The sequence below is a fragment of the Gadus macrocephalus genome, chromosome 7 (genome assembly GCF_031168955.1).
Source record: "Gadus macrocephalus chromosome 7, ASM3116895v1".
Taxonomy (NCBI): Eukaryota; Metazoa; Chordata; class Actinopteri; order Gadiformes; family Gadidae; genus Gadus; species Gadus macrocephalus.
In genome coordinates, this window is record NC_082388.1 from 418584 (window position 1) to 433420 (window position 14837).

Genomic DNA, 14837 nt, shown 5'->3' on the forward strand with positions numbered 1-14837 from the left:
TCTTGTCCAAAACGTGCTGTGGTCCAACTCTGGCGCCAATGAGGTTTTCACGTCACTGGAAGTCGCAGAGTCAGAGTGCAAGCGCACTGCTGCAGTAGACCGAAGTACGAAACAAGAGGCCTATGATTTCATGCTCAACCACTTGCAAGACCTCACAAAGACGGCAAAAGGATTGCATGATCGCTGGAAGCGATGGATTCCATCAGATCAGAAAAGAGTCATCCAAGACCGACTTAGAGAGCTAGACCTCACAGTTCCTGTGCTTGTGTCTATGAAGGCTGAATTCATACAGGTAAAGCTGAAAGAAGAGGATAAAAGACAGACGTGGACTGCCCCCCTAAATCCTACCATGCCCACAATCAGGTTAAAGCCAATAACCTGATTGTTCAAGTTCTCTGGCGTTAAACGAGATTTCCATAGATGGAGGAAAGATTGGGAAGCGCTGCAAAGGCAAAGTGAACACACAGGCTCAAGAGAGGTGAAGAAATTCCAGTTGCTGGACAGCCTGGATGAAAGAATCACCAGAGACGTCAGGCTCACCACCTACAACACCGCAGAAGACGTTTTCCGTGTCCTTGGAAATCGCTATGGAAACCAAACCGCCATCGCCATTGAAATTGTGGAAGAGTTGCAGAAAATGCCAGCTGTTAGGAGTCACCAACCACGAAAGATAGTGGAATTGATTCAAGCAGTTGAGAAGGCATTGCAGGATTTGAGTGACCTGGGAGACACAGGGGCAATCAAGAATCCGTTGGTCATAAAGTCCATCGAATGTAAGCTTCCTGAAAATCTGAAGAAGGAATGGCTTGTCTATGTGGCTGATAGTCAGAATGCTGTGTTCCCAGACAACAGATTTGACAGTCTGTTGGCATTCCTGAAAGAGCAAGAGTTCATTTACGAGCAACTCGAGCAACTGATGGATGAGGAACCAAGAAAAGAAGCAAGATCTGATTCAAGACACGCCACAACAAGAGCCACAAAGTCTGATGGTGCCCAGGCAGGATGTGTCATCTGTGGTGACGAGAAGCACAGAGCAAAGCTGTATTTCTGCAAGCAATTTCGAGCCCTAAAGCCAGCAGAGAGGAATGCTGCCGTAAATGAGCTAGGGGCATGTGAGAGGTGCCTCGAAATCCATGATGACTTGGCATTCTGCAAACCCACCTTTCTCTGTAGGCATCCAGACTGCAAAGATGGTCGTGATCATCACTACTACCTGTGTCCAAATGCTGATGAAAGAAGCAGTGCTGTCCAGAACAGGGGTAGACGCCATTCTGGGGAAGCAAAGGAAAAGTACACTGCTGACCAGGAGGACTTCATAAGAAAACTCTCCCCAGAACTTGCAAAACAGTGTCGGGATGCCTTCTCGAACGCCGCCTCAAAGACCCTCAGCACAGTCACCAAGCCATCAAGCCTTCTCATTGAAGGTGGTCTACAAGAGTTCCCGGTCATAATGATGCTCCTTGAAGTAACAGCCAATGCTGGACAGAAGATCGGGACCTTGATCGACCTGGCATCGGACACGAACATCACCCACAAAGCTGCAAGCAAGCTGAACCTCAGAAGCGAGGAAATCACCCTTGTTGTCCATGGGGTTGGGGGGATGAAGGCTCACGCGGAAACTAAGAGGTACCTGTTAAAGATCAGAGTAGAGACTCCCAGAGGAACCCTTCAATCCCACCAGTTGATTTGCTATGGACTGGACAACATTGCAGATGTCTACAAGGGCGTAACCGCGAGACAACTGCAAAAGTTCTTTCCTGACATCCCAGCCGATGACCTCACAAGACCCAAGGAGATAAGCTTGCTGATTAGTCACAGAGAGGGTAAGCTGGCACCTCAGCGAATTCGAGTTGTTGGAGACCTTGTGCTGTGGGACGGACCGTTGGGGAAGACCGTTGGAGGGACTCACCCAGACCTGTTTGAGAGCATCGCCGTGTCAGCCCACGCATCCAACACTCACTTCGCCAGGTCAATGAGGACCGCCGCCAGTAAATATGAGGAACTCCCCGCCAGGATCTTAAAGCAGCAGCAAACAAACAGTCGTATCTGCCACGACATCCAGGAGTCAACCACCTTCACAACTGGGCAAGACTTCCTGGAATGGTGGAGATGGGACAGTATTGGCGCTGCCTGCGATCCAAGGTGTGGGGGCTGTCAATGTGGAAACTGCCAGCCAGGTGGGAAAGAGATGACCCTTGCTGAGGAACGGGAACTCGAGGTAGTGAGAGACGGACTCACGTACGTCGCAGGTGACTGCCACAGCAAGGATCCGCATTGGCATGCCAAGTACCCCTGGATAGAAGACCCAGTTTCACTCCCGAACAACAGGGGAGCTGTTGAGGCCACTTTCCTCAGAACAGAAAAACATCTTGCCAAAGAGCCCAAATGGAAAGCTGCCTATGCTGCCCAAGTCCATGACATGGTCGCTAGAGGTGCTGCAATGAAGCTCTCCAAAGATATGATTACCAACTGGACCGGGCCAGTATGGTATGTCAGCCACCTCATCGCTCCAAATCCACACTCGATCACGACACCAGTGAGGCTCGTCTGGAACAGCAGCCAGAAATTCAGAGGTGTGAGCCTGAATGACATGCTGATGAAAGGCCCGATCCGTGCAGTCCTCCTGAAGTTCAGAGGTGGGGTGTACGCTGCTTTGGGTGACATAAAAAAGATGTACAACTCTGTGTGGCTTGAGGATCGTGAAGTGCACCTCCACAGATTCCTGTGGCGAGACTCTGAGAACGAGGAGCTGGGAGAATATGCTGTCACCAGGGTGAACATTGGAGACAAGCCAGCAGGGTGTATCGCACAGCTTGCAATGCGAGAGACCTCCAACCTCCCTCAGTTCATGCACCTTGAGGAGGAGCGCCGGGTACTCCAGCAGGACAGCTATGTCGATGATGTCCTGACATCGCTAAATGACCTCGACCGCCTGAGAGCCATCACTGCAAACGTCGAGAGCATCCTGAAGGCTGGAGGATTTCAGCTCAAGCCGTGGGTGTTCTCTGGGCAAAGTGGGAGGCAGGACGAGCCAGACAACAGCGCAAGACTCAAAGAGGGAACCTTGGTCCTCCCAAATCAAATGGGTGATGACGACAATAAGGCACTCGGCCTTGGCTACATTGTTGGGGAAGACAGGCTTCATGTCATGACTTCCATGCATTTCTCAAAGAGGAAGCAAAAGATGCGGCTTGGTCAGAACCTCCTGCAGGAACAGATTAGGCCTCAGACTCCCAATCCCCTGACAAGAAGAGAGTTGCTCAGTCAGGTGGCTGGATTGTATGACCCAATTGGCTTGGTGACGCCTGCAAAGCAGAAGGGAGCTATCCTGGTGCGCCAAGCATTCCAAGAGGCAAAAAACCAAAGTTGCCCAGCTAAAGACACATGGGACACAGCGCTCTCAGAGGGCCTCAGGGAAGATGCAATTGAGCTTTTTGAACAATATGTCCAGCTCGGCAAGGTCAAATTCACCAGGGCTCTAACTCCTTCATGCCATACCGGTAAGCCGTGGGCAGTTACATTCTCAGATGGGAGCGAGCATGCCTACGGAGCAGTGATGTATCTGAGGTGGAGCTCTGATCAAGGCCCCATCATCAAGCTGGTGGAGCCTAAAGCCAAACTAACCCCTTTGGATCAGAAGGGCGATGCTGTGAAATCAGAGGTATGTGGAGCAGTGTTTGCGTCCCGCCTGAAGAGGTACTTTGAAAAGCACAGCCAAATCAAAGTTGAGAAGTGGTTCCATCTTGTCGACAGCCAGACTGTTCTTGGCGCAATCCAAAGAGAGAGCTATGGCTATCAAACTTTCTTTGCAAATCGGATAGGAGAAATCCAAAGCAACTCACAAGTCCAGGACTGGTGGTGGATCCCTGGTCCGCAGAACATTGCAGACCTAATCACGAGAGGAAGCGGCCCCAAACAACTTGATGAAGACTCAGAGTGGCAGAATGGTCCAGAGTTCCTGAGCCTTCCTGTGTGTGAGTGGCCGATCAAATCTGCAAAAGAAATTGCTACTGCTGCCAGAGAGAGCATCAACAAACTGCAAAAGAAAGCCTTTATCGCTGCTCTGACGAGGGCCCAGGCAATGGGACCAGGACGGAAAGGGGACCATGTCCAAGTAGATCAACAGAGGCCACCCGCAGGGTCAGCAATCCAAAGCCTTGTGGACATCAAACGGTTCAGCAGCCTTACCAGACTTGTTAAGACCATTGCTTGGATCTGGAGGGCAGCTAGAAGGTTCCTTGGACCAAACCGGATCCCGAATAGACCAAAGTGGGAGGCAGTCCATTTAACCGGAGTCGTCTCTGTCCAAGAAAGGAAAGATGTGCTGCGAGACCTTTTCCTTGCTGCACAAGAGGGCGCAAATTTCCCAAGCACTACAACAGACAGGCTTGTGGTCTATAAAGAGGACTCTGGGCTCTTTGTCTGTGGTGGAAGAGTGCAGGGTTTCAAAGAAGACAGTGTCGCCATCCCCCTCTTACCTTGTGACTCATGGGTGTCTACATTGCTAGCTCGAGAGTCTCATGGTGAGGGTCATGACGGAGTGGCTGGGACCCTGCTCAAGATGAGAAGGAAGGCCTGGGTTGTAAGAGGAAGGAGAATAGCCCAAAAGGTCGTTGACGGCTGCCTGGTCTGCAGGAAGGCAAAAGCAAGTGTAGCCCTGTACAAAAACCACAAGTTACAGAGCATAAAAAATAATTAACAGTATAATAAAATGCTGTGTTTAATGTTCATAAATAAATAGAGTTCATAATAATAAAATGGGTTAAAATGTGTGCGTGTTAAAAGCATAAATATAATACGTTTAATAAAACTATTTACAGTTAAAAGATAAATTAATATAAAGGTCTTTAAGTTTATCAAGTCTAAAATATTTGTGAATTCAGGATATAAAAGAGAAAGAAGCCGTGTTTATGTTTAACTTAACCTTTTACCTGTCACACGTAAATCATTTAATTTGTTTTGTCTTTGGTTGCATTAAAACTTCACAAGCCAATCCGAATAAAGTCTCAACGTGTAAAGGGCGGGACTAGTGCAGCAGGTTAGCGTGGGGAGTAGTGAGCACATGTAGAGAAAGAAACCTGACCGGACTGAGAGCTAAGAGGAGGCATCGTAGTGTGGGAAGCAGTTAAGTTTTATCGTGAGGTCGACTACTCGTGGTCCTGATTTAAACTTCTTTGTGACCTGCAAAAAGGTGAATACGATGTGTATGCCTCCATTGTGCTATATCTAACTGTTATAGTAACAAAGTACTGGATGTGTAACGCGGTTAGCGACGTGCTAGTTAGCGGTAGCATTCTGTGTTAATGTGCCCGCATATCGTAGTTTTGTATTGTGACTTAAGTTAACGCAAAGCTAATGCTAGTTCGATATGAAATAGTGTTTGATATTATGGCTCATTGGATAATATGCTTAAAGGAGCTGGACGTTGGAGAGAGAGGGGTTTCCAGCAGATGGCCCTGCTGTTTTCTGTGTTTTCTTCCTTGTGACTTCGCCACCGCCATTGCCCACGTGTGTGTTTGGATTGCCACCGCCATTGCCATTATCTTCGTGAGAATATCATCCCCCAATCCCTTTCTGCCCCTACTAATTACACCCTGGATTTCGTGAGTACTGATTTACACATTGCACGTGCTTTTATTTTGAGCTCAACGCTGAGTGAAGCGGCCAGTACAGTTTTTAGGCCCCACCGCACACAAGCTTCAACTAACAGGCCTGCAACGGGTTAACCTCATTTAAAGTGTCTTGTTAATTTGATTGTGTGTGGTACATTGAGTTTGCATTGTTGTAAATTGGAGAATCCCGTGCATCTGATTTTATTTATTTTATTTGTTTATTTGTTTTCTTTTCCTAAAATACATTTGAATAGTATTTCATTTTCTTGAATAAATATGTGATTGAATACTTTTACATTTAAAATACAGTTGTGGTGGTCATTTATTAAAATTATCCAACAGTAACATATGAATCAAAGTTGTAGTTTCCTACAACGAGCCCAGGCCCAGTCTTATTGTATTAACCACTCTAGATTTATTATTTAACTACATGGGACAAGGGTTACACAAGAAAGTGCCAACAAGTGATGGGTGATTTGCCGCCTGAGAGGACTGAACCTGCAGCACCTTTTGAGTACACCTCTGTGGACCTTTTTGGACCCTTCCAGGTGAATGATGATGTCAAGAGAAGAGTGACTCTGAAAGTGTGGGGTGTGGTCTTCTGCTGCATGGCCAGCAGAGCCATCCACACTGAACTGGCAAACTCTGTGTCCACTGAGGCGTTCCTGATGGCCTACCAAAGGTTCACAGCAATCCGGGGGCATCCAAGAAAGATCTGGTCAGACCCGGGTACCAATTTCATAGGTGCAAAGCCGGCCCTGGAAGAACTGTACAGATTCTTGGATAGCCAGAATAAAGCTGCCTTGGAGGAGACTGCTGCAAGGAATAGAACCGTGTGGGAGTGGAAAATCCATCCTGCTGATTCCCCACACAGAAATGGTGCTGCAGAAGCCGCTGTGCGCATCGTAAAGAAGGCGCTCCAGAGTCTTGGGAAGGAGTCTGGATTGAGTTACAGTGAGTCTCACACAGCCCTGTACTTGGCAGCCAACCTTGCGAATGAGCGTCCAATTGATGCAAGGATGCAGAGCCGGGAAGACTGTATTCAGTATGTAACACCGAATTCCCTTTTGCTTGGACGAGCTTCTCAAAGTGGAGACGTCAAGACCTTTGACTTTACTAGCTACCCTTACAAAAGGCTCAGAGCGATGCAATCTGAAGTGACCAAGTTCTGGAAGAGCTGGAGTCAGCTGGCTGGCCCCAACCTTTTCGTGAGAAGCAAGTGGCACATCACAGAGAGAAATGTCGCAAGTGGGGACATCGTCTGGCTGTGTGACCAAAACGCAATGAGGGGACAGTTCAAGCTTGGCAGAGTGATCAGCACAAATCCAGACGGCAAAGGCATTGTGAGGGATGTGAATGTCAGGGTCTTCCCAAGCTACAGTGTTCCTGTGATTAGACCTGGAAGCGTGAAGAAACCAAAAACTGATGGGCCAAACTTGAAGGTCCAAGCTACTATCCTTCAGAGAGATGTCCGGCGACTGGTCGTTCTGTTGCCTGTTGAAGAACAAGTGACTCACTGACGGTAGATTGAGTTTGACTTTGAGGTGGCGACATTCCCAATATGTCTACCGGAAAGATCGAGTGGGAGGTGTCGAGTCAAACTGTGGTTTTAATTTTACTTTGGGGTTTAAGAAAATACACTGAAAAAAATGAAGAAATTAACGGACAAAAAATAGTGATTTAATTTTAAATTGGGAGCGGAAGGACTCACCAGCTCAACTAATGGTTGACGCAAAGTTCTAACCAACGCAAAAATAAGCTACGTCATACACGCGACGCAGACACGAGCAGCAGGTGTTTTAATTGAGCTTCAAGGAGGCACAAGGGAGAACAAGAGAGCTGTTAGAAAACCACAGCAAATGCGTGTAATAAAAACTCTTGTATTGTACATACTGAACATCTTTGAAATCTGGAGAGGCAGCCGGTAAGAGAATGTAGTCTACTTCCGATCTTTTCCATCAAAGTCTGCCGCTGCTCCGGTATCGTTGTTTGTGCTATTAATAGCTTCTAACCGCAGCATTCGTTGCAAGTGGGGATGCTAATGTTGTCTGCCTATACCGTGAACTGTAAACTAAGTTGTCACTTGTTAGAAATAAGTTGATGGTGAGGCTGCAGTAGCCATTTTTGTATAAGTGATGGTTTATGCATTTAATACTTTATTATTGAATGTTCCACAATTGAAAAATGTAATTTCTGCGTTGTTTGTGTACTTTTAAGTTTAAAGTTCCAGTATATTTTGTAAATGGGAAATGGTCTGCATTTATATAGCGCTTTATCTGTAACCAGTGGCCACCCAAAGCGCTTTACAATATTGCCACACCATCACCCATTCATACACACATTCATACACCGACAGCGGTACAAGAATTTATATCTGAGAAAGTCAATTATTTTGCACATGTTGGTGTCGGTTTATTGTATTTATTTAAGAAAAGTGAAAACGTAGCTACTGCCTGGGACTCAAGTCATTACATTTTGAGTAGAATCCAGTTTCCCAAAACCTCCAATAGATGTCAGTTCCTCTTTCAAGTTGGGGAAAAAGTACAAAACAGCAAAAAACACGGACAACTTGACATTGTGTGTGTGTGTGTGTGTGTGTGTGTGTGTACGTGTGTGTGTGTGTGTCGTTTTTTACATTGAGATTTCCTGGTTGGTTGATCATCTAAGCAGGATGGGATAATTATGTGAATTGATACAAATCCACCAGTGGCAGCATAGTACTTTGAAAGCTGGTGGGCAGCATGTCTTGGACTACAAGGGCAGAAGGAAAGGAGGCAAAGCCAATTAGTCAAATCAGACCTACTCTTGATTTGTAAAAGTAAACAAAATAATCTGGGCCTAGCATTGGGCCTACTTTTGCCCTCAGTAGCCGTGTTTACATGGACACATCTATGCCGCATAGATTTCTATGCGGCATAGAAAATGGTCATGTATACGCCTCATTCGGAATACAATTATCGGTGGTGTAGGTGGTGTAGTCCGTGGTGTAGTCCGTTTTAAATCGCCATGTATACACTTATTCCGCATAGATTGGGGTTTAACTTAGAGCAGCCGCAGTAGTTCGCAATTGGTCCACTGAGCTCCGTCTGTACTTTTAAGCACACCGAACTTCACCGCTGTCAAGGAAAGTGGATTTATTGCCTGATTCACGTCTTTGTTATCACTCCGTAAAAGTAGTCCGGTAAGCGTGTCCGGTTGCTAAGCGACGGGACATGGGTGTTTATTAATGATGTGTCCGCGCGTGTCCGAGATAACTGTAAATGAGTAGGCTACTACTAGTACATTTGCAGGCTGAACGTTAAAATACTTCTTAACTTAGAGAGATGGCAGCTGCAGTAGTGCGCAATTGGACCTTCGAGGATTCCTGGTCACTAAATTCCCGTAAGACCACTCTCTCCCACCAGTCTTGGCTGCGGACTCGCATCCAAATTCCTCTTGTTTGCGGCGGCGCTTAGGGTAAATATAAAGATCTGACGAGAAATTGACGTTGCTGCGCTGTCCTCCTCCTTCTTAATTGAAGGAGCAGGCAGAGAAAAGCTCTCTCCTGCTGTGCTTTCATTAAAATCAAATTTAAAATCCCCGATAGTGATAAGACATCCTTTATGTCGCCGCCGGTCCAGAGACGTGTCAGGTGTGCGCGAGAGACATAACGGACACTTTTGTTACTGCCATGTATACAGTACATTCGGAACACATTTTAGGAACAGATCTATGCCGCATAGAAATCTATGCGGCATAGATCTGCCATGTAAACGCGGCTAATGACTGAAGCTATTAGAAAAATTAAGAAACAATACCATAAGTCAGGGGTCTTCAACAGGGGGTCCGCGACCCCTAGGGGGCCCGCGGAGGTACTGCAGGGGGAGGTCGCGAAAGTTTTGGTTGATTTGACTTTTTTTTTATATCCCCCCCGCAATTTTTTCCACAAATTGAAATGTTTTTAAATACACATTAACATGAATACAACACACTAGCCACGATTACATGGACACTTTTGATCCGATTTCTAATCAGAATAGATCTATTCCTATCATGCGATCCGAATTTACTATATATAGGCTATGGCATTTACGAAAGTGGTAAGCGTTTGTTCGTACGTACGGACGTGGCTGCGACATTTTTATGCATTTGATTTTAATGAAAGCCCAGCAGGAGAGAGCTTTTCTCTGCCTGCTCCTTCCATTACGAAGGACAGCACAGCGACGTAAGTTTCTCGTCCGGTCTTAATATCTACCCCCTCCTACTCTCCTCCGCCGCAAACAATTTGATTTGGATGAGAGTGCGCAGCCAAGACTGTTGGGTGAGAGATAGTGCTGTAAGGGATAATGTACAGAACGCCGGTCATTATCCGGAAAATAAGCGATAAGCAGAGAAATAGTCCGCCAAAGACGATGACGTCGCTTAGCAACCGGACACGCTGGGGTTGATAAGTTACCGGACTACTCCCGGAATGAAAGAAAGACACTAACAAACATCACTTATTTTCGTTTCCACATTTGTTTTAAAAATGTCCATTGGAATTGCTTTTATGCATGATTACATGCAGAGACAGACATTGTTGATCTTGGCAGGTATCAGTTTATTATGTTATGTTATGTTATGTTTATGAATGGCAGTGGCACTCACTGTAGGCCTACGTTGCACATGTTAAAATGAAAACATGAATATATGAACCTGTGTATTATTTGAATATCTTAGTATTGAATGCAAAATAACAAGGTACAGGTATAAATGGCACTATGGGACCAGTTTAATGTAAAACACAATTTTATACAATATATAAGTAGGGGGTCCCGCTCCATCTCTCCATCAGTTTGGGGGTCCTTGGCCTGGAAGTTCTCATTTTCAAATGATTGTGAATACTATTGTTATGGCATCACTTATGACCCCTGCCATAAGTGATGCCATTTAAAATGCATCATGCTCTGAATCATTCAATTCAATTCAATTCAATTCAAATTACTTTATTCGTCCCCGAGGGGCAATTTAAAGGGGGCACATGACAGTAGCTTAAAAAACACAAGACACAGTCAACAAACATAAGCAACCAAACACGGTATAATCAACAACACACGCATCACACTCACACCCATTATAAAGTGCATTAAGTTAGTGGTCCAACCCGGTATCACGCGATTGCGTGCTCCTGCGCACGAACGTTAATCTATTGAAGCGTGTTCCAGAGCACGATAGTCCGACTTTTTGCGTGCTACACAGAACGAAATGTAAACCAATGCATTCTGAATGGGAGTGTTCTAAAGGTGCGAACACACCAAGCGCGTACCTCGCGTACCATGTACGCGCGGAACGCAGCTAAAATGTTGCTTGACCATTTTGTGTCAAAAATGGTCAGCTACGTGCGTACGCATACGCGCGTAGATGAGACCGCCCAAAACGTCCCCCCCCCCGCCATTTTTCTTTTGCTGAAACATGGCTGGCATCGCCAACATCGCTGCGCTTTATTTGCTGTGGGAGTCCGAGGAGCGTCGCAAACGCAAACGCCGTCGTCTTTGGGTGCACGACATCCTCCGGAGACGGCCACAGCTGGGTGAGTTTCACCACTTGCTCCAAGAACTCCGCCTGGATGACGGCCGGTTTCAGCGGTACTTTCGATTGAGTCGGGCCCAGTTCGATGACCTGCTAGCCCGGGTTGGTGCCAGGATCTCCCGTCAGGACACCAACTACAGGCGCTCCATATCAGCTGCGGAGCGCCTGTCTATCTGTCTCCGGTAAGTTGCGGTTTCATAGCCTAATTACTCTATAACAATCAGCACATTCTGTAGTCAAAAACTATTTACACAACGGGGAGAAATTGTTCGGGCGCGTGTTCTGATAGTGCATACATCTATTTCCAATGCTGTCAATGCTCCACCCAGTGTTTCAACAGTGTTTTTATATATTATCTATGGTTTCAACCTAAACGCAAATCTTCATATACATGCATGTCATCTGAGTTTTATATAAACAAAATAAATAAATGCATCATGGCTCCAACATATTCATTCTTGACCTCCTTGTCATGCTTTTGAAAATAAAATAAGCTGATGCAAATCGCTAGTCAAGACATATACCTGTGCAGTGATATCAGTAAGATAATTGGCCTACATATTTGGTATACAACTAAAATTCTCAATAAGGCTACAATAAATGATTCATGTGTTGCAGATTCCTGGCTACTGGCGATTCGTTCCGGACGATAGCCACCAGCTTCCGGGTCGGGGCCTCCACCGTGGCTTCCATCGTGTCCGATGGGGTGACGGCTATATGGGACTGCCTGGTGGAGGAGTTCATGGCTGTGCCCACTACTGAGGACTGGAGGCTGATTGCGCAGCAGTTCGAGGAGCAGTGGAACTTCCCTCTCTGTTGCGGTGCCATCGATGGGAAGCATGTTGTTCTGAAGGCCCCTGCGAACTCCGGTTCGCAGTTCTTCAACTACAAGGGAACATTTTCCATTGTTCTCTCGGCAGTTGTCGACGCAGACAAGTGCTTCCGCATCATCGATGTGGGGGGCTATGGGAGAACCAGTGATGGAGGAATTCTGGCCAACTCGGTGTTTGGTCAGGCCCTCCGAGCTGGCGATCTCAAGCTCCCTGCTGACAGAGTACTGTCAGCGGCTGCGCAGAGAGGACCCCTGCCTCATGTGTTTGTAGCGGACGAGGCCTTTCCGCTACGGACCGACCTCATGAGGCCATTCCCCGGACGCATCCTCCCCCGAGAGCGGCGCGTGTTCAACTACCGACTGTCCCGGGCTTGGTTGGTGGTTGAGAACGCCTTCGGCATCCTCTCCTCCCAGTGGCGGATCTACCGGAGGGTCATCGAGCTCCGTCCTGAGCTGGCGGAGAGATGCGTCAAGGCCACCTGTGTGCTCCACAACCTCCTCCGCAGAACAGCACCAACAGCAGCAGTGAGAGATTGCCTCCCTGTTGGTGTGGTGTTGCCTCTGCCAGGGCTGGGGAGAGTGGCTGCCAACAACGCTGGGAGAGAGGCCATCCGGATCCGCGAGACCTTCACCTCCTACTTCTCTGCAGAAGGGACCGTCTCGTGGCATGACACCATCGTATAGTGCAGTGCACAACAACCCCAAAACGGCTCTTTTAAGAGCCACCCACACAAAACCAAAGGGATTCCTTCATTATTATTAAATTGTTATTAAAATTGTTCAATTAAGTAGTGTTATTATTATATAGAATTGTCAAATATGACCTTTCGAATTTGGAATTTGATGTACTCCAGTAATTCAGGTGGCATTCTCTCCAGGGAAGGAACTAGGCCCATTACAAAGTGCTCATTTCCAGAGAGCGGGGTAGGGGGAGGCACAGCGTTTTGCCTCTGCAGGGCCTGGAGGATGGCTGTTTGTATATTGGGGTTCCCCTCCGGTACCCTGGCTCTCTTCCTCTTCGTCCCTGTATGGAATGTAAAACACCATAATTTGTAAGTTAGTGAAAAGCCTATTGAACATGCATGTGTGTTTGGTTTGAAGTGTTGTAACTTAAACTTATAGTATTAATTAGGGCTGTCAAATTAACGCGTTAATTTCGATTAATCAGGGGAGGATCAAGAAGTTACGAGAGAGAGAGAGAAGGGAGAGAAACAAACGGTAGGCTATACAGCTGTTTATAAACAGGCATAAAAGTGTCATATAGGTATGCGATTAATTTAGATGAATTAATCACAGAGCCTGTAATTAATTTGATCAATTTTTTAAATTGCTTGACGGCACTAGTAGTAATCCATAAACCGTCTATCAGTTAAAGCTTAAACGGTTAGCCATAAACATAGTTGAACCCCTGAAATTAATGCTATACATCTTTGTCCTGTACGTACCACTCTGTGGTCTTGGGGCAGGGCCAGCCTCAGGGACAGGTACACGGGAAGGGCCAGCGGCAGGGACAGGGGCAGGAGCAGGAGCAGGAGCAGGAGCAGGGGCAGGAGCAGGAGCAGGAGCAGCGTCCTCTGAGTCACTGCTGGGCTGGTCTATGTTATTGAGAAAGAATACTTTTTTTGCTTGGATGATATATGCATGATCTATATTACAGCACATTAAAGATAGACAGAATCGTGCCGCACTGTAAACCGTTCCTGTGGCCATAATACAGAAGCTGTACGTGTCTTCACTTGTCAACAAACCTGCTATGTGCGATGGCCCTGCTGCTGCCTCCTCAAGCTCCTCATCTTCTCCTGCCCCTGATAGTGTATCTGGATCCCCGTCCTCCTCTACCTCCTCTGCCCCCCGAAGTAAGTTGCTGCTGGTCTCCCTCGGGGTGACAAAGGGGTCGAGGAAGGACAGGACCCCAGCGAATTTCCATTTCGTCGCTGTCCCTGCCGCTGACCCGCTCTTTTTACCCTCCTTTTCACTCTTTTTGTGTCGTAAGTACCTGTCCCTGAGCGACTTCCACCTCCTGCGACATACGTCCACTGACAAGAACATATATACATATTAAGTTGTGTAACCTGACAAGCGGGACAGTCTGTTGTAGTAGTAGTATCACTTAATATTACTGCTAACTGTTGCTACCGCTAACCGGCGCTAACTTTTTTCATAGTAGAACACAACCGATAGCTGAAGCCAAGCAAAATACACACACACATTATTCACTGATCTTACCAGGACAGCCAGTATCCTCGGCCACGTCGACCCACGCCCTCTCTTTCTTGTTCCTGTCCCGGTACGACACCATCCTGGTGTTGTACAGGACAGGACGGCTGCACACAGCGACGATGATGTTTTGGTCCTCCATTGCGGTTCTGTCCTCTCCGTCTCTCTGCCAGTGACGTCGGGTCAAGCTCAACGCTGATTGGCTATTGCGGCGCGTATGAGCGTAAAAAGTTCAATTTTTTGAACTCCTCGCGTACGCGCGTATATGTACGCGCGTATATATACGCGCCTCATACGCCCCTAAAGGTGCCGACACACCAAAAGCGTATCCCGCGTACCATGTACGCGCGTAACGCAGCTAAAATGTTGCTTGACCATTTTGTGTCAAAAATGGTCCTTCATATGCAGCTACCCGCCTGTGGCTGCGCTGGATTTAGGAGTCCGAGGAAGGAAACCCAAACGCCGCCGTGTCTGGGTGCATGATAGAGCTTGAATCGGGTTAGATTAAATAATCTCGGATATAAATAACAATAATCGGGTTAAATAACTTCACATGGTGTGTCTGGTGTGTTTCCAGCATTCGTAGTGTTGATCGGCAGAGAAATAGTCCGCCAAGACGTTGAGGTTGC

General features: G+C 47.0%; 2 protein-coding genes across 2 annotated transcripts; one reads left to right on the top strand and one right to left on the bottom strand.

The window, feature by feature from the left end:
* Nucleotides 1-11042: 11042 nt before the first annotated feature.
* LOC132461134 (uncharacterized) lies at nt 11043-12775 on the top strand. Its single transcript, XM_060056180.1, has 2 exons — nt 11043-11341; nt 11778-12775. The coding sequence occupies exons 1-2, from the start codon at nt 11043-11045 to the stop codon at nt 12673-12675; spliced, it is 1197 nt and encodes a 398-aa protein (XP_059912163.1). The 3' UTR covers nt 12676-12775.
* Nucleotides 12776-12791: 16 nt separating this feature from the next.
* Nucleotides 12792-14507, bottom strand: LOC132461136 (tetra-peptide repeat homeobox protein 1-like). The gene is made up of 4 exons (XM_060056181.1): nt 14218-14507; nt 13740-14027; nt 13437-13586; nt 12792-13015 (listed from the first exon to the last, which is right to left on the bottom strand). Exons 1-4 carry the CDS (start codon nt 14348-14350, stop codon nt 12792-12794), a joined length of 795 nt encoding a protein of 264 aa, XP_059912164.1. The 5' UTR covers nt 14351-14507.
* Nucleotides 14508-14837: the final 330 nt, after the last annotated feature.